This window comes from Haliotis rufescens, unplaced genomic scaffold (genome assembly GCF_023055435.1).
Source record: "Haliotis rufescens isolate VD_foot unplaced genomic scaffold, xgHalRufe1.0.p SCAF_3, whole genome shotgun sequence".
In the NCBI taxonomy this organism is placed as follows: domain Eukaryota; kingdom Metazoa; phylum Mollusca; class Gastropoda; order Lepetellida; family Haliotidae; genus Haliotis; species Haliotis rufescens.
The window spans coordinates 60,009,088-60,030,700 of NW_025964001.1; the positions used below are offsets into that span (position 1 = coordinate 60,009,088).

The window sequence follows — 21,613 nt, forward strand, 5'->3', positions numbered from 1 at the left end:
GCGTAGTTTGTCAATATCTATCTTGTGTAAACTCAACGTGCAGTGACGGTCCTTTCGTTTCTGTAATAAATATAGGCATACAAAACCCACACTATACGTTGTAACAGTATCACGAGGAGTATATTGTGTGCGTCACACGTTTGGTTTTATACTGGGGAATGAATGATGAAAGCCATAAAACTATGTAAAAAACAGAAAAATACTAGAAATATTTGAAATTCATTTAATTTCAAAGATCGAAACACAATCTTTACAAAACATAGTGGGGGTCCATGGAGCTTCAGTGATTAATTTTTACAAAGAAAAGACGACATTTGAATATATTCGTCGTTTACGAATTGATGAAAAGAATATGGCCAGCAACGCTTCAACCCCCCTTCCTCTTTTCCGCCCCCAGGATTCAACTTGGCTTCTGGTCGTCAAGGTGATCTCGCCTTGACTCCAAGAATGATGTCTTTGTCAGGGTGGACGACTGCATGTTCCCAATCAACACAAAACTGTAGTTCGGGTGTTTCCGGTATATTGAAGAATGTGAAGTGATGAAGCAGGAATGTGAGAGCGAGGCGTAGCTCCACCCACGCCATATGCTGACCAATACAAATGCGGGGTCCTGCTCCAAATGGAATCCAGAAATATGATTGGTTGTTGGTGGACGACTGGATCTTCAGGAATCTGTCTGGTTTGAAGTCTTTAGAATCTTTCCACATGAAGGAAGATCGGTGGATTCCCCACGTGAAGATTCTCAAGTCAGACTGGAAAGAGAAGAGCGATATCACGTTGAAAGAGAAGAGCGATGTCACGTTAATAAGTAATTGTTGCCTACGTGACACACTGGTCTCAACGCTTCAAATTGCAACATTTGAATTTTTAGTTTCAGTTAGATTACCTTTTGCAGAGAATACTTCAGTATCAGTGATGAGGACGTTTCAGTCCATTGAAGCCATTGACACTCAATTATCACATACTCAGTCATTGCCATAAATATGGCCTACATACAGAATACAAAGTGTTACCACAGTCAGCTTCTTGCTCCGTGTGCACGTACGGTCTGCATGAAAAACTGTTATTGGCCTACACGTGGCCTAAATACAGAATACAGTCAGAGTAGAGGTATAAAGTTGACAGATGACATCTGGTACAGCCTACACGTGGCATACATACAGAATACAGTCAGAGTAGAGGTATAAAGTTGACAGATGACATCTGGTACAGCCTACACGTGGCATACATACAGAATACAGTCAGAGTAGAGGTATAAAATTGACAGATGACATCAGCACAGTTACAGCCTACACGTGGCCTTCATACAGAATACAGTCATAGTACAGGTATAAAGTTAACAGATGACATCAGCACAGTTACAGCCTACACGTGGCCTACATACAGAATACAGTCATAGTAGAGGTATAAAGTTAACAGATGACATCAGCACAGGTACAGCCTACACGTGGCCTACATACAGAATACAGTCATAGTAGAGGTATAAAGTTAACAGATGACATCAGCACAGGTACAGCCTACACGTGGCCTACATACAGAATACAGTCATAGTAGAGGTATAAAGTTGACAGATGACATCAGCACAGGTACAGCCTACACGTGGCCTACATACAGAATACAGTCAGAGTAGAGTTACAACGTTGACAGATGACACCAGCACAGTTACAGCCTACACGTGGCCTACATACAGAATACAGTCAGAGTAGAGGTATAAAGTTGACAGATGACATCATCACAGGTACAGCCTACACGTGGCCTACATACAGAATACAGTCAGAGTAGAGGTACAACGTTGACAGATGACATCAGCACAGGTACAGCCTACATGTGGCCTACATGTACATACAGCATACAGCCTGAGTAGAGGTATAAAGTTGACAGATGACATCAGCACAGGTACAGCCTACACGTGGCCTACATACAGAATACAGTCAGAGTAGAAGTACAACGTTGACAGATGACACCAGCACAGTAACAGCCTACACGTGGCCTACATACAGAATACAGTCTGAGTAGAGGTATAAAGTTGACAGATGACATCAGGTACAGCCTACACGTGGCCTACATACAGAATACAGTCAGAGTAGAGGTATAAAATTGACAGATGACACCAGGTACAGCCTACACGTGGCCTACATACAGAATACAGTCAGAGTAGAGGTATAAAGTTGACAGATGACATCAGGTACAGCCTACACGTGGCCTACATACAGAATACACTCAGAGTAGAGGTATAAAGTTAACAGATGACATCAGCACAGGTCCAGCCTACACGTGGCCTACATACAGAATACAGTCAGAGTAGAGGTATAAAGTTAACAGATGACATCAGCACAGGTACAGCCTACGCGTGGCCTACATACAGAATACAGTCAGAGTAGAGGTTCAACGTTGACAGATGACATCAGCACAGTTACAGCCTACACGTGGCCTACATACAGAATACAGTCAGAGTAGAGGTATAAAGTTGACAGATGACATCGGCACAGGTCCCGCCTACACGTGGGCTTTACTTCTGTCTCTCTTATACGGACGTTTTCGATCATCGAACCTTACCTTGATTATTACTTAGAAATCGGGATTTACACGGTTATTGCCCTACATATGGCCTTCAAATATTGTTAGAAATCGACATAAAGAAGGGTTTCGATACAATAACAGTAACGTGTTGCTCTTCCACTTTGGTATTGGCGAACACAGCCTACCCCTGCTGGAACGTGGACGCCTCCCAGATGGAGTTCCGAGTCGGTGTGTCGACTTATGAAGGGGGCAATAGGGTAGACGCGGAGGACCTCCTTCATGGCACTCTCCAGCTTAGGTGGGACGGACCCAGGAGCTTTACGTAGGATCCCCACAAACTCATCAGCTTCCGTCTGCAGCTCCGCCTGAAACAGGAAGTAGCATACAGCGGCAGTCATGTTTGGTAGGTGAAAACATACACAATTCAACTGTCTACGCGCTCATCTGAATGTCTGGTGTAGCGACTCACCCGAATGTCTGGTCTGGTGCCTCACCTGAATGTCTGGATGCTGCTCACCTGGATATCTGGTCTGGTGACTCACATGAATGCCTGGTCTAGTTGCTCACCTGGATATCTGGTCTGGTGACTCACGTGAATGTCTGGTCTGGTGACTCACCTGAATGTCTGGTCTAGTGACTCACCTGAATGTCTGGTCTGGTGACTCACCTGAATGTCTGGTCTAGTGACTCACCTGAATGTCTGGTCTAGTGACTCACCTGAATGTCTGGTCTAGTGACTCACCTGAATGTCTGGTCTAGTGACTCACCTGAATGTCTGGTCTAGTGACTCACCTGAATGTCTGGTCTAGTGATTCACCTGAGTATCTGGGCTGGTGACTCACCTGAATGTCTGGTCTAGTTGCTTACCTGAATGTCTGGTCTAGTTGCTCACCTGAATGTCTGGTCTGGTGACTCACCTGAATGTCTGGTGACTCACCTGAATGTCTGGCCTGGTGACTCACCTGAATGTCTGGTCTGGTGACTCACCTGAATGTCTGGTCTGGTGACTCACCTGAATGTCTGGTCTGGTGACTCACCTGAATGTCTGGTCTGATGACACACCTGAATGTTTGGTCTATTGACTCACCTACATGTTTAGTCTGAATGTCTGGTCTGGTGACTCACCTGAATGTCTGGTCTAGTTGCTCACCTGAATGTCTGGTCTGGTGACTCACCTGGATATCTGGTCTAGTTGCTCACCTGGATATCTTGTCTGGTGACTCACCTGGATGTCTGGTCTGGTGACTCACATGAATGTCTGGTCTGGTGACTCACCTGAATGTCTGGTCTAGCGACTTACCTGAATGTCTGGTCTGGTGACTCACATGAATGTCTGGTCTGGTGACTCACCTGGATGTCTGGTCTAGCGACTCACCTGGATGTCTGGTCTGGTGACTCACCTGTATGTCTGGTCTGGTGACTCACCTGAATGCCTGGTCTGGTGACTCACCTGGGTGTCTGGTCTAGTTGCTCACCTGAATGTCTGGTCTAGTTGCTCACCTGAATGTCTGGTCTGGTGACTCACCTGAATGTCTGGTCTGGTGACTCACCTGAATGTCTGGTCTGGTGACTCACCTGAATGTCTGGTCTGGTGACTCACCTGAATGTTTGGTCTATTGACTCAGCTGAATGTTTAGTCTGATTACTCACCTGAATGTCTGGTCTTGTGACTCACCTGAATGTCTGGTCTAGTTGCTCACCTGAATGTCTGGTCTGGTGACTCACCTGGATATCTTGTCTAGTTGCTCACCTGGATATCTTGTCTGGTGACTCACCTGAATGTCTGGTCCAGTGACTCACCTGAATATGGTCTGGTGACTCACCTGGGTGTCTGGTCTAGTTGCTCACCTGAATGTCTGGTCTAGTTGCTCACCTGAATGTCTGGTCTGGTGACTCACCTGAATGTCTGGTCTGGTGACTCACCTGAATGTCTGGTCTGGTGACTCACCTGGATATCTGGTCTGGTGAATCACCTGAATGTTTGGTCTATTGACTCACCAGACCAAACATTCAGGTGATTCACCAGACCAGACATTCAGGTGAGTCACCAGACCAGACATTCAGGTGAGTTACCAGACCAGACATTCAGGTGAGTCACCAGACCAGACATTCAGGTGAGTCACCAGACCAGACATTCAGGTGAGCAACTAGACCAGACATTCAGGTGAGCAACTAGACCAGACACCCAGGTGAGTCACCAGACCATATTCAGGTGAGTCACTGGACCAGACATTCAGGTGAGTCACCAGACAAGATATCCAGGTGAGCAACTAGACAAGATATCCAGGTGAGTCACCAGACCAGACATTCAGGTGAGCAACTAGACCAGACATTCAGGTGAGTCACAAGACCAGACATTCAGGTGAGTAATCAGACTAAACATTCAGCTGAGTCAATAGACCAAACATTCAGGTGAGTCACCAGACCAGACATTCAGGTCTAGTTGCTCACCTGAATGTCTGGTCTGGTGACTCACCTGGATATCTTGTCTAGTTGCTCACCTGGATATCTTGTCTGGTGACTCACCTGAATGTCTGGTCCAGTGACTCACCTGAATATGGTCTGGTGACTCACCTGGGTGTCTGGTCTAGTTGCTCACCTGAATGTCTGGTCTAGTTGCTCACCTGAATGTCTGGTCTGGTGACTCACCTGAATGTCTGGTCTGGTGACTCACCTGAATGTCTGGTCTGGTGACTCACCTGAATGTCTGGTCTGGTGAATCACCTGAATGTTTGGTCTATTGACTCACTTGGATGTCTGTCCTAGTGACTCACCTGAATGTCTGGTCTAGTTGCTCACCTGAATGTCTGGTCTGGTGACTCACCTGAATGTCTGGTCTGGTGACTCACCTGAATGTCTGGTCTGTTGACTCACCTGAATGTTTGGTCTATTGACTCACCTGAATGTTTAGTCTGATTACTCCCCTGAATGTCTGGTCTAGCGACTCACCTGAATGTCTGGTCTAGCGACTTACCTGGATGTCTGGTCTAGCGACTCACCTGGATGTCTGGTCTAGCGACTCACCTGGATGTCTGGTCTGGTGACTCACCTGTATGTCTGGTCTGGTGACTCACCTGAATGCCTGGTCTGGTGACTCACCTGGGTGTCTGGTCTAGTTGCTCACCTGAATGTCTGGTCTAGTTGCTCACCTGAATGTCTGGTCTGGTGACTCACCTGAATGTCTGGTCTGGTGACTCACCTGAATGTCTGGTCTAGCGACTCACCTGGATGTCTGGTCTGGTGACTCACCTGGATGTCTGGTCTGGTGACTCACCTGGATGTCTGGTCTGGTGACTCACCTGGATGTCTGGTCTGGAGGCCAGGACATGTAACACTACAGGAATGGTGGCGGCCGTTGTCTCCGACCCTGCCATAAGGAACAGCTTTAAGTTATCCTTGGCCTGGAGAGACAAAACACATTCAATGAACGATGTTTTGCCTAATATAAGATGGTAAAACCATTCAGGCACGAATTTGATCATTTTTAATTAATACTGGAAAAAGTATATCAGTTTTGCTCATAATGTAAATGAAATTAATCGTATCTCTATATTCTAGTAGAATTATATAATTATGCACGAGTGGGAGAATAGGTTGGGTTTAACGTCGCTTTGAACAGTATTTCTATTAATAATAATGTTTTTTACCCTGAGTAGGGTATTTTAATGACTATGTACCTCATCAAAACCGCAGGCTGTGTGTAAAAGCTGTGGTAGGTTGACATCGACACCAGGCCTCGCATCGCCTGAAGAAAGGGCGTCCTCTAAAATGTTTGTTGTCAGTTTGTCAAAAACCTCACCAGCTTTCAGGAACTCTTCTGAGTCGTACGTTATTTCCCCCAGTGCGTAGGCTTTATGTAAGATTGTCATCATACATTCCAATATTTTGTCCCGTTTTCCGTCCAGAGCTTCAAGGTCGACGTCAATTAGAACGTGGCCCACGATGTCAAGGGCTAATTTCAATGTAACTTCGTTCACATTTATCATCGTATTTTTAGAAATAATTTGAATCATTTTCTCTATGTCTTTTATCATCAGCAATCCCTTTTCTTCCATGTTGGATTTTCTAAAGATGGCGGAGATTGATCGTCTGGTTTCTGGACTTTTGTTCGGCGAGCCGAGGAAGCTGTTTCCGAGGGGTGAGTTAGAAAGATAATTTTCTCCCCCTTTCTCCGACCTATTTATGACTGCTTGGCAATATTTGGCGTCGATTATGTAAATTTTGTCCTCATATCTGAAAAGTCCGTATGAAAAGAAATGTTCAAAAAGGAACTCCAATATCTTCAGTTTATTGTTCCCAAATATAGCCTTGAGTCCAAGGCCAAGGACATAGCAGGGTTCGGGTATTGTTGAACCTGGAGCCCTTATCTGAAACGATAAAAGATGGCCGTGGTATCAGTGGGGGAGTTAAGGAATAGCGACACGTAACGGATGTGTTTCCATCTAGCTGCCATCTATGGTCTGGGTGCCCTACATGAAAAGTGTGTAGTTCCTCCCACTGACAAGGAACAAATAACATAACCATTATATGTAAGCATCACTACATTAATTGTTTGATCAAAGAACTTGGTATAAGTAACATATCAAATAGTCCCACATATAAGGCCAGTATCTGCCCAAACCATGCATCAGCACTGTCAACTTTTGACTCTGTCCATTCCTGTCTTTGAAAGGCATTTAGAAGTGATACACATAAGGAAGAGAATATATGGATGTCAACTTCTTTATTATGAGGAACACAACGTTTCGGAGTATATGCTTACTCCTTCATCAGGTGAATGAATGCCATGAGGCAGAGAGCATATATGTGAAGAGGTAAGGATTACAAAAGGTTGAAAGTAGCAGAGGGTAGAAACTAACAAGGGAAAACTTTTGTTATCATATTATTTTGCTGTCCCTACTTGTGCATATACATGCTCTCTGTCTCGTGGCATCCATTCACCTGATGAAGGAGCAAGCATATACTCCGAAACGTTGTGTTCCTCATAATAAAGAAGTTGACATCCATAAATTCTCTTACTTAATAATTATAATAATAATTGATTTGTAAAGCGCCTAATATCCATCGACAGTTGCTCACTGGCGCTGTGACAAAGTTAAAAAGTAATGTCTATGTACATATGCCAACAATCAGGAGATCTATTGAAAAGCTGAGGTGAAGAAGTGGGTTTTGAGGAGAGACTTAAACGTTTCCTTAGAAGCAGAGCTTCTCAGATTCAAAGGCAAAGAGTTCCATAACTTTGGACTGCAAAAGGAGAAGGCACGGTCAGACATAGCAGAAGTAGACAGAGGCTGATACAGTAGAGTTCCACCAGAGGATCGGAGAGCACGCTCTGGAGAGTACAGGGATATAAGATCTTTGAGATAGTCTGGGTAGTCGCTATTGTTGAGGCAGTCGTGAGTGATGATACATATCATATAGTTTATACGAAAGGAGACTGGAAGCCAATGTAGTGCTTTGAGGACAGGACTGATGTGATTGGATCTTGGAACTTTAGAGGTGCATCTAGCTGCAGAGTTCTGAATGCGTTGTAGCTTCTGTCCATTCCTCTTTTGTACTGGATTCTAAATCTCCATAAAATCCGTACAGAGAGAGCCATATTGCTGGGTGCAGCAAATGTACCTTTAAATATAAAGATTAACCATAACCCTTAACACAATCAAGGAAGGGCTTTCTTTATATTCACAGAAATGGAATTAATACGATGTGGATTCTCAAAAACACATAGGATTTGAATGACTTTTTAGCAATCTCAGAAAAGAGTTCAAAACATTTGACTTTCAACTTTGTACGCCACATATCCTACATGGCAAACTTAAGGAAAAGCTTCATTCCTTGATCCATGGGGCTTAGATACAGTTACACATCTATGTTAAGAGGTTCAGGACAATTTGTCAAAAATGAAGGCAAATGCCGTCTGAAGTTTACTGAGAATACAATACGTGAAATGATGGATAATATCTATGTAACATTTGGGGTATGACATTTAGGCAAGAAGTAGGCACCCCCATGGGCACCATCTTCCCGAGGCAAGGGAGTTAACTGACTTTAAAAGTCCAGTTACCACCCTTGCCGAACTGGGCTGGAGTTACTAGGCTCGATCGTAGCGCCATCAGTGGCTATTACCAGTTATGTCCCTTCTAAGCCTCTCCAATCAGATGCCACCTCTCGTATCACTTGCGTTTGCTTCACACAAAATGGTGGCGCCCAAGTCAGGACGATCTGATCGATAATCAAGATCTATATTGTGATAAAACGGGTCTTACATCGCGAAATGCATCAAATCACGTGAGCACCTGGATTAAAAACATGAAAAGATTTGAAAAATATCTGCTGACAACGAGTTGGCGGTGCACATGCTTTGCCAATGCTGCAATCGATCGAAATCTGCTCGACAGTTTACGAACCGGATTTCGATTTCGGTGCGCGATTTTGATTGGACTATGCATAGGCTCGTTAGTCCAGCCAAAATGTAACTCAATAATACCAGCCTTGTTCGGCAAGGGTTGAAACTGGACTTTTATGGTCAGTTAACTCACTTGCCTCGGGAAGATGCATGGGCACCAGTTGGGCTTCTTTTTGCTGATCTCTTTCTTCATGAGTATGAATATGAATTTCTGCTCGGACTGGCAAAGTAAAAACAAGTAATTTGGCCAAGAAGTTTAATTTGAGCTTCGGGTATTTCGATGATCTGATATCGTTGAATCATCATTCTACCATGAATTTGGAATTTACTCGATTCTGATTGGTCAGTCAGAGGCTATTAAATCACAATAAACCCCCTCTGATTGAAACAGCTGGTTTGACGGCCGCATCACCGCGGAAGCTAATATTCATAGAATAGTACTATTTTCAGTCATTGTCGGCAGGCATATTTAAATAACTATATCTACAATTACAGGTTACAAAATGCACATATGGGGTTACTACAATATTCAAAGGATGTGTGGCATTACATTTCGTGCAGAAAAACACGACAGAAATCAACAAAGGGAATGTATTTACGTTTTGGAGACAACAGAGAGCTTGAAATTTTGGCGCTTCTATTTACGACTGTGACGTCATATATTTTGCGTCACAATGAGCGATATGACGTCATAATGGTGACGCGAGATGTAGAGCGAAAGCCTTGCAAAGCTTGCTTTGTTTTCTTTAGGGATGGCCACCTCATGTTAGCTTACCAAGTTGCCGTGCTTATATGCTTTCAATGCCTGTCATATGTTCGAGTGAAGTATTACGGAGAAAACAAACTGCTTGAGTATATACAGCACCATATTTTGTTCGGTGATTCCGTAATTCAGATCGATAACCCACTCAAAACACTGAACTCAACCCATGCCGCTTCACTCAGTATATTTGCTAACACCAAAGAGTTCGCGTTTTATTTAGTCATGGTAGAATGGAGATAAACATACTGTGTTTTCAATGTAGAGCTGCGCGTTCGGTTCCAAATTCAATTTAGCGGGGTTAAATCTACAGGTAACCTAGCTCTACATTGAAAACACAGTATGTTTATCTCCTAATTGAATAGCCAATTGCCTTCCATTGATTTACCCACCTGAACTAGAAATAAAGGAGGCCAGCGAGACCGCCTCATCTGTGTCATATTTAGATCTATGCATAAAGATTCAGAGTGACAAAAACTCTCCCCAAGAATGTATGACAAGAGGGATGAATTCAACTTTCCAATAGTCAACTTTTCCATTATGTCGACCATATTCCCCCACCACGCCATGAGAGAAATATGATATTTCACTCGACACATGGAATATCCTATTTATTATATACTTTTTGTGTAGTTGTCTACCAGAAAATTCAATCATTTCATTACAAATGTAAAATTCTCTCCACCTAACACGAATGGACGGTTCACCACCCTTGTATTTGCGACTTAAAAAGTAGTTTTGTGTTTGCAAAATCCTAATAAATATAAATAAAAGTATCAAAAAATATATTTAGGTTCACGAAAATTCTTTATCATACATTAAGATATGATTATATACAAAATCAGCTTTAACAAAAAATATTCTTGACAACTAGGAGACTGCTGTTGGAAGCGAAAGAATACACGCTGGTCAAGTAACAAAAATGGCGCTTTGCGAAACGAACAGTCTCGATTGACGAGTTAAAGGAGAAATTTACAGTTTATAAGGAAACATTTACGAGAGAATAACAAACGGCAAGAAGTGATATTAACTTCATAAAGGACCATCTGTCATTTGTTTGCCTTGTCAATGTGGAACTAACGTAATGTTTAAGGAACGTCAACAGTTTGTGTACGGGCTAGGCACTTACGACAAAGGGAGACAATTTAAGGGGAGGTAACTCTTGTATGGCAATAGTTCCGTCAAAGTGTTATGTTCACTGCAGTGGAATATCAAGTGTTATTACTTGCCCGTGAAGAGATCATGATCATCCGTTTAATAAACATACAGCTGTATTACACATTGTGTAATATCAAAACGCGTGCTTATGTACTCTCGGAACACGTTTCACGAACAAATATTGAAAGCTCTCAACATCCCTTGGCTTATTCAACGACATTGCGTGTGGAGATGATAGATCACTGAGAGGAGCTTATGCACACTCGATGACCCCCGCAACCTTGTTGCTAGGCTGACGTCACATGGATGGCATTGTTTCGCCGATGGATCTTGCAACAGAATTCCACAAATTACGTCATCGGGTATTGTGAGGTTATTGTAAACTTTGAGGTGCAAGGCCCCGTTCCACAAGGCATTCGTATTGTAACAGTCGTTAGTCTAAGTTGAAGAATGTGAATTGCGATAACCTCCGCGCTACGATGATTTTGTGGAACGGACGCTGAATTCTAAAGGTGGACCGTTGTATGGTATTAAATTCATACGTTTCAACTTTTGACGTGTTTGAAGTATTACTCAATTGGATTTTGCCGTGGATCGTGTAGGTGTCAGCCTATTCACCCTCAGCAGTATTTAAGTCGAAAAACGGTATTAATGGCAAGTAATAAATAAAATACTAAAGTCGCTCCCGTGTAAAACCAATTTTATGAAACTCGTGAATAGTTGTGGTATCTGACTCGCTTTCGCTCGTCAGATGCCAGAGCTATTCACTCATTTCATAAAATTGGTATTACACGGAAGCTCGTTTAGTATTCTATATTATGTTCACTGCAGTGACATATCAAGTGTTTTGTTCACTGCAGTGAAAATATCACTTTTCTCAACTTCGAAAAACTCAGTCTTTCACACTGAAGTATATAATAAATACTGAACCGCTGATGCCATCATAATAGGGCGGGAAAACGCATATATAACCTATGACACCTAGTTTATTCTTCAAATCGAGTAATGGTATCAGTATCACGTGTTCCAAATGAATTATATATGTTGAAAACCAAAGTGTAACGTGGGAACAAGCACCAGACTCATACAGCTGCTTAGATCTCAGGAGTATATCTGCCATTGTAGCAAAGTACAGTCCTTGCTTACACTTAAACATGGAAAGCAACATTTTGTTGTTATTAGCATGTGGTATTTACAAACTGGTAAGGGTATTCAGTAGAGCATAACAAATAAAAAGTGTTCCTGGTGTGCTTTCTGTGGTAATTCCAAAACGTGTACAATAGGGAACACTTATCATCATGATGTCAAGGTGAGATGAAATGGGGTTTACGTCGCGTCCACGATTATTGCACTTATATAGAGACGTGCATGCACGTGTGTGTTGCTGCTTGAACTAGTCCGGACTGATGCCGGATTATAGTGTTAGCCCAATGAGATACCATGCCGCAGTTTAACATGAATACCCTACTCAGACACAGAATAATGACCCTGAGCCGACCAGTCCTTAATGCCGAGCGCCAGACAGGTAACAACAAGTCCCATCTTTTAACGTCTTTTGGTATGACGCAGACGGGGATTGCACCCCGGACCTTCCGCTCTCCGGGCAGACGCTCTACCGCTAGACCACGGAGATGATCAGTGGTACAATGATATCTGTAGAAATGCAGCTTGCAATCAGTTTCGTGAATTTAACAAACCAGTTACACATTATTTACCATAGTTACGCCCGTGCGAGTATACATTGGAATCCAGTGGGATAATACCGTATTCGAAGTAATTGGCGCCCCGCTCTAATAAGCGCCCAGGGTAATATTGTCTGATATACTGGCTAGTGAACAATCCAAATTAGCACCCCTCCGATTGATCAATGTACACAAGACTTATTTATTCGTGTATAATACGCACTCGTGTGTTATATGCACCCTTAAGTATGAGCAATTAAATTTTGAAAAATATATCTGTCGTGTATAATACGCACAGACTTATATTTTTTATTATTTCAGGCTGTCAGCATAAACCACGAAATTTACGATCTTTCAACTCTGTTTTTTTTCTTACCAAAATTATATTCTAATCAGAGCCCCCTATTTCTAATTTTGAGAGCGCCCTGGGCGCTTATTACGTCGAATACGGTATACTGAATTAGGACTGAATTACATCTATGTCACATGACAATCGGGAGAACAATGGCGTGAATTAATTCAACAGGTTGTGTATTGGATAAAGTTAGTGCCTACCTTGTCTCGGAGTGATCTCCATGTCATCAACAGTACCGACAAGGCACGTGTGACTGCCTCCCCAAACCACATGGTCGTCAAAGGTGTAGAACAGGGATGATATCTAGAACACTGAAACTGCCCGGTCAACGGCAATGCTTTTGCGTTTTCGCGATACCGGACAATTGTCACACAATGAATACTGTGTGTATCTGCACCTGTTGTGACAGCCTCGAGCATTCGAGATGTGGATCAATTAATTCTATTTTTGTACGTATTGTTTGTGTCTTATATGAGGGGTTTTAAAGAAACAGCTTTTCGGGTGATATCCTAGTGATAAGGTATTACATAATGCCATCTTATACCTATCTTATCTGAAGTAAGTATCCTGAAAGGAACTTGGTGAATGGCCTGTGCCCTTGTTGTCAACGCACAGGTGTTCACGTAACCACGAGATTGCCTTATCACCTGTATGAACGTGACCTTTGTTTCAAGATTCTATCTTTATTTCTATTCTCATTGTGATAACGGCGTTGATGTCAAGAATACTCAAAGGATTGTTGGCTGCGTGGCACTGAATATGACATTCCTCATCAAAGGACCCGTGAAGATTCCAGGGTAGAATAGGTCTTCAGCAACCCATGCTTGCCCTAAAAGGCGACTATGCTTGTCGTAAAAGGCGACTAACGGGATCGGGTGGTCAGGCTCGTTGACTTGGTTGATGCACGTCATCAATCCCAATTGATTGATATTAATGACTGGATTGTCTGGTCCAGACTCGATTATTTACAGACCGCCGTCATATAGCTGGAATATTGCTGAGTACGGCGTTAAACAACAAACCAACCAACCAAAATCCTCATCAAAGTGTTAGCAGCTGTTACAAGATTTCTGAGTACTACTAAATAAACTTCACTTGGGTATTCATCACTTTTGAAAAAAAGATAGAAATTGACTTTGCTGTTAGAAAATAAACAAAAGACGCGGACTTGGAACCATTTGGACAGTAAAGAACAATACCAACCTAAATTAGCATGGGTCAGCACAGCAAGCAGAACCAGGTCGCTGTGACACGGACAGCTGTGCTGATATCATTTACCATACGTACACTGGTTCGGGGCTGGCGACAGGGAAGATCTAACATTATCTAGATTTATATCACTTTTGTTTGCTTTATTTATTATTGCTACAGGCACATGTTACAGAGTTTGGTTGTGAGCAGTGTGTTAATGCTACCATCACACCAAAGTAGTTCAATCCCGTTCTAAACAAAATACTAGAACGGGCTGTGATCACGGTAGAACGCGTAGTTTGGCATAAAATACTCGTCCCAAGTGCGTGTGTATTCGCGTCCTGGCCCGACTCCTATGGATACCGAGCGCGTTGTAGCCAGTCTTCATTCAAGTTCAGGGCTCCGAGCTGTACACCTCATGCCTCCAAAGAAAAGTCGACCCGGTCGGTGTGCAAACGTGCTGAATTTATGTCCGATTGCACCACTTCGTAACACGTCCCTAGTAGGTTCGAAGTACGGCAATTCCGTTAATAATATGTCTTTCTCGTTTTAAGTACGTTGTCAAGTTCTAGAGCACCCTCCCCGTCCGAGCCCGTCCATGAAGTTCGTAAAAAGACTGTCAATAGTTGCTACAACGTCCACCACGTTCATATACAGTTGGAGCCCGTTCGACAAAATATTTACGAACTAGTTTGGTGTCATGGGGGTATGATATCACACACACCTGAACGCAACCCTGGTTAAAGGGGAGTGTGGTGCTATTGTAGAAAATACCATCGGTAACATACATCAGGATCTTGTACTCTCTTAACACCATCGCAAAACATCATGTAAAAGCCACAACAGTAATCATACTTTCCAACAAAATCACATCTAAAAATGAGACATCAGCAAGTACATATAATAAAGTGGTATTAACATTTTTCGCCAGGAACTGAAAAATATCTCCTCGTTACCATGTTCAGCTCAACACGGGCCTGAGCCACGACATAGGCAACACAAGGCACGGTATAGGAGACATGGTATAGCAGACACTAGCCACAGCATAGGAGAACGAGACACGGACCTGTATAGGTATAGGCAACACGCTGATAAGGAAACCTGAGCCAGGGTTGGAGACACGAGAAACGAAATAGAAGGCATATCTATGCCAGTGGAGAGAGAGAGAGAGAGAGTTCCCCAAAATGAGCACAGACGTGGAGGTAAAATCATTTCCTTTTCGCTTATATTCTTAGTACGGAAGCCTTGTAGGGCCATTTGATTTTTCGTATTTTTGAAATTTCAAGATTTTATGTACTTCAGTTCAAGATACATAACTTGAAATTTCAAGACACATGACTTGAAATTCAGGATAATAAGTTGAAATGTACTTGGGGTTCGGAGCTATGGATATGGATCCCGTAACCAGCAGTGTTATTGATAGGATTAAGGATCCACTTTCTGGTGACTGAATTTCATCACAAAAAATGATAATGATAACCATAAGCGTAGCACTTTGGTATATTGCTGGATATGGTTTTACGTATGGAACAGTTTGATCAGTTTGGAATTACTCGCGGCCTTGCTGTGTCCATCGCTAAAACCTTGTGTTGGCAGATAATGAATGGCCACAACTAATATGACATTCCACGAGTTAAAGTATGGCATTTATGATATATGTGTCCATTCTCTGTCAACTAAAGCCCCATTCACATGGACACCTTTGTTTACGTGAGTAAATATACTCCAGGAGTAAAGAGACATGAGTAAAAGTATATTTGCTACACCTCATGAGGTCTAGTAAAAGTATATTTACTCATAAGTATAAATGCTCCTGGAGTATTTCTGGTCATGTGAACAGATTCTCTTTTTGCTTACGTAAGCATATTAAATCCAAGATACTGATAATCAGTAAAATTCGGCTGTAGTTCCTTACAAAGAACATAACATGTTCATAAAATGTTTCGCGTGTCATGCGAAAGTTATCGATCCACAGTTTATCATCAAATGATCGTTTGACGACATTGTTCCACCAGTGTTGAGAACGTTCTCTCTTCCACAGTTCTCTTTCCTGGCATAATCCTAAAACTAATCCCATACTAAGTAAGTATGGAAAGCCTCTCTTTCGCCTCTGGTTGACTATCTTCGACAGCGACATGGCCTCAAATGATAAAAGTCCACAATTTATTTATGAAATGATGTTTACTTCTGCCTTGCATAAACTTCATGTGAACGCAATGTAAATATACTTTTGCTTACTTGAGTAAATATACTCCATGAGTAAATTTGCTGACATGAGTAAATTTTGTCCATGTGAATGGGGCTTAACGTTCGTTTCAAGGAGTCAATAGTCGTCGGCGTCTTGGTGTGATCACAAACTATTTTGAATACTTTGGGGAATACGGGTTGCAGTTGTAAAATTATCTCTCTTATCTGTCTGTACCATCGTTTTACTGCTCTTAGTTTCCCGCAGTTCTCCAACCATCCTTGTCAAGCCTGTCCCACAATAAGCCTAGTCTATCATACAAATATATCCAATACAGCCTATACAAGTCTATAATGTTTGGCAAGTCTAGATTACTGCAGTATCAGTATCTGAAATTCAAGAAGTCTCTGAGATCCTTTATATTATATTTTATAACTATAATTTAACAACTGTTTTTTTCTGAAAATGATCATTTCAGAGACTAGATGTTAGTCTGACAATAAGCCATATGAATACTGTTAAGTGATGCGATGAGCGAAGGGAAGGTCCTCTGTCCAGATATGTTGTGCCCAGCTCATTATTGTGCTTTGCATGTTCAGAGAATGGGTAGCCTTGCTGTGACTTTAAACATTTTTTTAACAAAGCAGCAAAGGTGGACTACGTAAACAGCAAATTAATTTACTTTTATGTAATTTTAATTATTCAGTTTCATCCTACTTATTTTGGGGATAGTGTGAAAATAAATCAAAATTTGTTTTGAGCCAACATGGATGTCATAATATCCTTTGCAAGTCTGACTCATAATTCCCTCTACACCCGCTGATAGCTCTGGTCTTGGCTGGGGTACATTTTTCTATATTGAAATGTACCCGGGTTACCTATGTTATCTGTAAAACCCGTGACGGCAAACGACCCCAAATTAATGCGAGTGTAGACCGCTGGGCTAGGATGTGTCGTGAAATTAATGCGATTAGTCCTGCATTTAAACTGTAAAAACTTACAGCAAACGAAAACAATAAAGCAATAAACTTAGCATTCCATGATGTGGTATGGGTGATTGAAAACTTTTATATGCTATCTTCAAAAACTTAACTTCACTTGTTGATCTAAGTTCCATGAAGTCAATATAGCTGTCAGCATGTCCGTCCATCTGTCCGTCCATCCGTCCATCCGTCCGCCCGCCCGCCCGCCGTCCAGTTTCCGTTTCCGGAGCAGAACTCCTTAACCATTGAATATTTCTTGTTTAAACTTGCTATACATATCAGTCTGGTGATTAACTGGTGTCTTTTGATGATTTGGGATATTTTTTAATATTTTTGGTTTATTCTTGAACACAAGTTGGACTTATACTGAAAATGAGACCAGTGCTCGTTTCCGGAGCAGAACTCCAAAACCGTTGAATATTTCTAGATAAAACTTGCTCTACAGATCAGTCTAGTGTGAACTGGTGCCTTTTGATGATTTTGTATATTTCTATATCTTTTAATATGTTTTAGTTTTGATTTCATGACACGTTATACTAAAAATGAGGGTAGTGCTCGTTCCCGGAGCAGAACTCCAAAACCGTTGGGCTATTGCCAATCTATACTTCGTACTCAAGAGGCCACGGGCCTTTAGTACATAATACAATTCAATACAATTAATCATTACAATAGAACATCAAATTGAAATAAATTATCTCCTACTATCTGATTCTTAGTTCTAAATATAATGGACATCTGATAAGGAAGTGATACTCGTCTTCTATTTCATTTAAGTTACACATGTTACATTTTCTTTGTTCTCTTGGGGTATTTATATATCTGCCTGTTTCAATATGTAGATCATGCGACATGCAACGAAACCGTGCTAATGCTTTTCTATATTTTGCTATGCTAATATCAACGATATAGCATTCTCTATAAATGTAAGATTTAAAAAGTTTATAATAAAAGTGTTTATTAGATAATGCTAATGAAACATTCCATAATTGTAAATAAATATATTTTAGTCTTTGTTTCAGTGACTGGATAAACTCAGCAGTATTATTGACCCGTTGATCATACCAAACATTACCAAAACCAGATTCAAATAAGAGTTCTCTAACACCAGTTGTCCGGTTTCTTTTACCATTTGAATCAACAATAACATATTATAACACTTTTTTTAAATCTATACAAAGGCATATTTAAAATTCTTAACCAATATTTGATAACTTTAATATATGCAAAAATATACAGTGGATACGACCACAATCACCATAAACCACAACCCCGGGTGTACTAACTTTTACACCTAAATATTTCTTACATGCATACAAGTGAATCTTTTCTATAGCATCTACTTTTGAGAGTCCCCAAATCTCTGCACCATACAATAAAATTGGACTTATTTTTACATCAAAAATTTTGCAAAGTGTATCATAATCAAAGTTTAGACCACATGCATTTCGTTATATACCAATGAATACATTTTGAGCTTGTAAGGGTGTTTGGCTTACATGATATGTCCATGAAAGACGCTTAGTAAAATACACTCCTAAATATTTATAAAAACTTGCTATCTCCAATTGGTTATTTTATAGTAGTACCCTTTTTCATATTTTGCTATATTACCGCCGTTTTTAAATACAACAATTTTTGTTTTATTTCTATTCATTTTCAATTTCCATTCATCACGATACTTTTCTAACTCATTAATTTGTGACTGTAGACCTTTAATAGTACTTGAAAATAGTGCAACATCGTCTGCAAACAAAAGTAAAAACAATTGTATTTCTTCTGGGCGTAGTTGAATTCCATAGGAACAATTATTATATATTTGCATTGCAAATTCATTGATGAAAAACGAAAACAGGAACGGGCTTAAGATACAACCCTGTCGTTCTCCTAAAAGATTTGAAAATGTAGGAGAAATAACTTGGTTATTTCTAACACAGACTTTTATATTTTCATAAATGCTACATAACAATTTATTCATTTTAGAACTTAATCCATGAGTCCATGATTTCTTTGCACAGAGTCAAATACATTAGAAAAATCTACAAAAACTACATAAAACTTTCCACCCTTATTATTAAGGTATCTTTGTATTAAACAATGTAATATAAATATGTTGTCCACGGTACTATATCCTTCTCTAAATCCAGCTTGTGACTCATCAATATTGTTCATTGTACTAGCCCAATACACTAATCTTTTATTAATAATAAAAGTAAATATCTTGCCAAAATGCTCAAAAGAGTTATACCCCTATAATTATCCTGTCCTAACCTTTCCAAAATCAATAAAAAAATAACATATTTATCCCAGCTTATTTGCCATATGTTGCGGGAACGTATGATAAAAGTCAAAATCGGATTTCTCACCGACCTTAGCGTGTAGGGGTGTGATGTCCTGGGCAGGAAATGACAGTGTTTTGACTACTCTTCTTTCATTAATTAACGTGTTGGGCATCCCTAATTAACCTTTACTAATTCATGTTAAACCAACAGAGGATGTTTTCTGGAAGTGGATATTCTTCGAATGTCATAGGGCTGACAAGACACGTCTTAATAACTGTCCTAGCACTTCAAACTTACTAAACATTCTTTACACATAAAGACTAGTATTATATCCACCTATATATCACTTTAGTGTCTCATATTGCAGTAGTTAAAGAAAACACGGTGCTCAAAGGGAAGCCCTTTTCCCTATACATTCTCAACGTTCCTTATTAGAAGTGATTGGTCTGTGCCCCGCTCGACTTGTCCCGGGCTGTCAAAATCAACTTTAAACTCACAGATGTATGATCAAATATGTTTACATCTATGGATAAGTAATATATCTACCTAGAACTTTATAATGCCACATAACACCGCATTTAAAGGAAATGGGTCTGTTAAAGTCAAGCACTTTTACTGTATTTTCTCATGAAATTCTGTCACGTGTTTGCCCCGACTCGGCCCGGGCTGTCAAAATCAACTTAAACCTCATATATGTATCATGCCATGGATTCAGATCTACAGATTAGTATTATATCTACCCAGATACCACTTCATAGTGTCTCATATATATAAAGAAAACAAGGTGCTCAAAATGAAGCCCACATTCTCAACATCCTCAAAATAGTCTATCAGAAGTGTTTGGCTTGTGTTGGGTCCGACTTGGCCCGGGCTGTCAAAATCAACTTTAAACATACAAATGTATCATGAAATGTGTTTACATCTATAGATTAGTATTATATCTACCTATATACTACTTTATAATGTCACAGTACATCGCATTTAAAGAAAACTGATCCGTTAAAGTCAAACACTTTTACTGTATTTTCTTACAAATCTCTGCACCATACAATAAAATTGGACTTATTTTTACATCAAAAATTTTGCAAAGTGTATCATAATCAAAGTTTAGACCACATGCATTTCGTTATATACCAATGAATACATTTTGAGCTTGTAAGGGTGTTTGGCTTACATGATATGTCCATGAAAGACGCTTAGTAAAATACACTCCTAAATATTTATAAAAACTTGCTATCTCCAATTGGTTATTTTATAGTAGTACCCTTTTTCATATTTTGCTATATTACCGCCGTTTTTAAATACAACAATTTTTGTTTTATTTCTATTCATTTTCAATTTCCATTCATCACGATACTTTTCTAACTCATTAATTTGTGACTGTAGACCTTTAATAGTACTTGAAAATAGTGCAACATCGTCTGCAAACAAAAGTAAAAACAATTGTATTTCTTCTGGGCGTAGTTGAATTCCATAGGAACAATTATTATATATTTGCATTGCAAATTCATTGATGAAAAACGAAAACAGGAACGGGCTTAAGATACAACCCTGTCGTTCTCCTAAAAGATTTGAAAATGTAGGAGAAATAACTTGGTTATTTCTAACACAGACTTTTATATTTTCATAAATGCTACATAACAATTTATTCATTTTAGAACTTAATCCATGAGTCCATGATTTCTTTGCACAGAGTCAAATACATTAGAAAAATCTACAAAAACTACATAAAACTTTCCACCCTTATTATTAAGGTATCTTTGTATTAAACAATGTAATATAAATATGTTGTCCACGGTACTATATCCTTCTCTAAATCCAGCTTGTGACTCATCAATATTGTTCATTGTACTAGCCCAATACACTAATCTTTTATTAATAATAAAAGTAAATATCTTGCCAAAATGCTCAAAAGAGTTATACCCCTATAATTATCAGTGTTGTTTATATCCCCGCTCTTATTGAGAGGTACAATTATTCCCACCGACCATGAATTCGGAAAGGTTCCGTTTTCTAAAATGACGTTAAATATTAGTTCAAGATATGGTACTAACAGGTCTGCTGAATGTTTGAAAAATTCAGGCATTAAATGAT

General features: G+C 40.3%; 2 protein-coding genes across 2 annotated transcripts in view; one reads left to right on the plus strand and one right to left on the minus strand.

Moving 5' to 3' along the window:
* Window positions 1-209: 209 nt before the first annotated feature.
* On the minus strand, window positions 210-13,562 carry LOC124124819 (cytochrome P450 3A41-like). The gene is made up of 5 exons (XM_046488097.2): window positions 13,082-13,562; window positions 6,198-6,887; window positions 5,820-5,921; window positions 2,706-2,885; window positions 210-752 (listed from the first exon to the last, which is right to left on the minus strand). The coding sequence occupies exons 1-5, from the start codon at window positions 13,298-13,300 to the stop codon at window positions 420-422; spliced, it is 1,524 nt and encodes a 507-aa protein (XP_046344053.2). The 5' UTR covers window positions 13,301-13,562; the 3' UTR covers window positions 210-419.
* Window positions 13,563-15,089: 1,527 nt separating this feature from the next.
* Window positions 15,090-21,613, plus strand: part of LOC124124821 (solute carrier organic anion transporter family member 4C1-like) — a 74,651-nt gene continuing 68,127 nt past the window's right edge. The window contains exon 1 of the mRNA XM_048403188.1: window positions 15,090-15,274. Within this exon, the coding sequence (XP_048259145.1) occupies window positions 15,257-15,274 (18 nt within the window). The 5' untranslated portion in view covers window positions 15,090-15,256. The remainder of the gene's footprint in view (window positions 15,275-21,613) is intronic.

Coding starts and splice junctions, on each gene's coding strand:
- LOC124124819 (XM_046488097.2), bottom strand. CDS start 13,300: ATGCTCGAGGCTGTCACAACAGGTGCAGATACACACAGTATTCATTGT. Junction 6,888..13,081: donor GGAGATCACTCCGAGACAAG/GTAGGCACTAAC, acceptor TTATCGTTTCAG/ATAAGGGCTCCAGGTTCAAC. Junction 2,886..5,819: donor CCTCCAGACCAGACATCCAG/GTGAGTCACCAG, acceptor TTCCTGTTTCAG/GCGGAGCTGCAGACGGAAGC.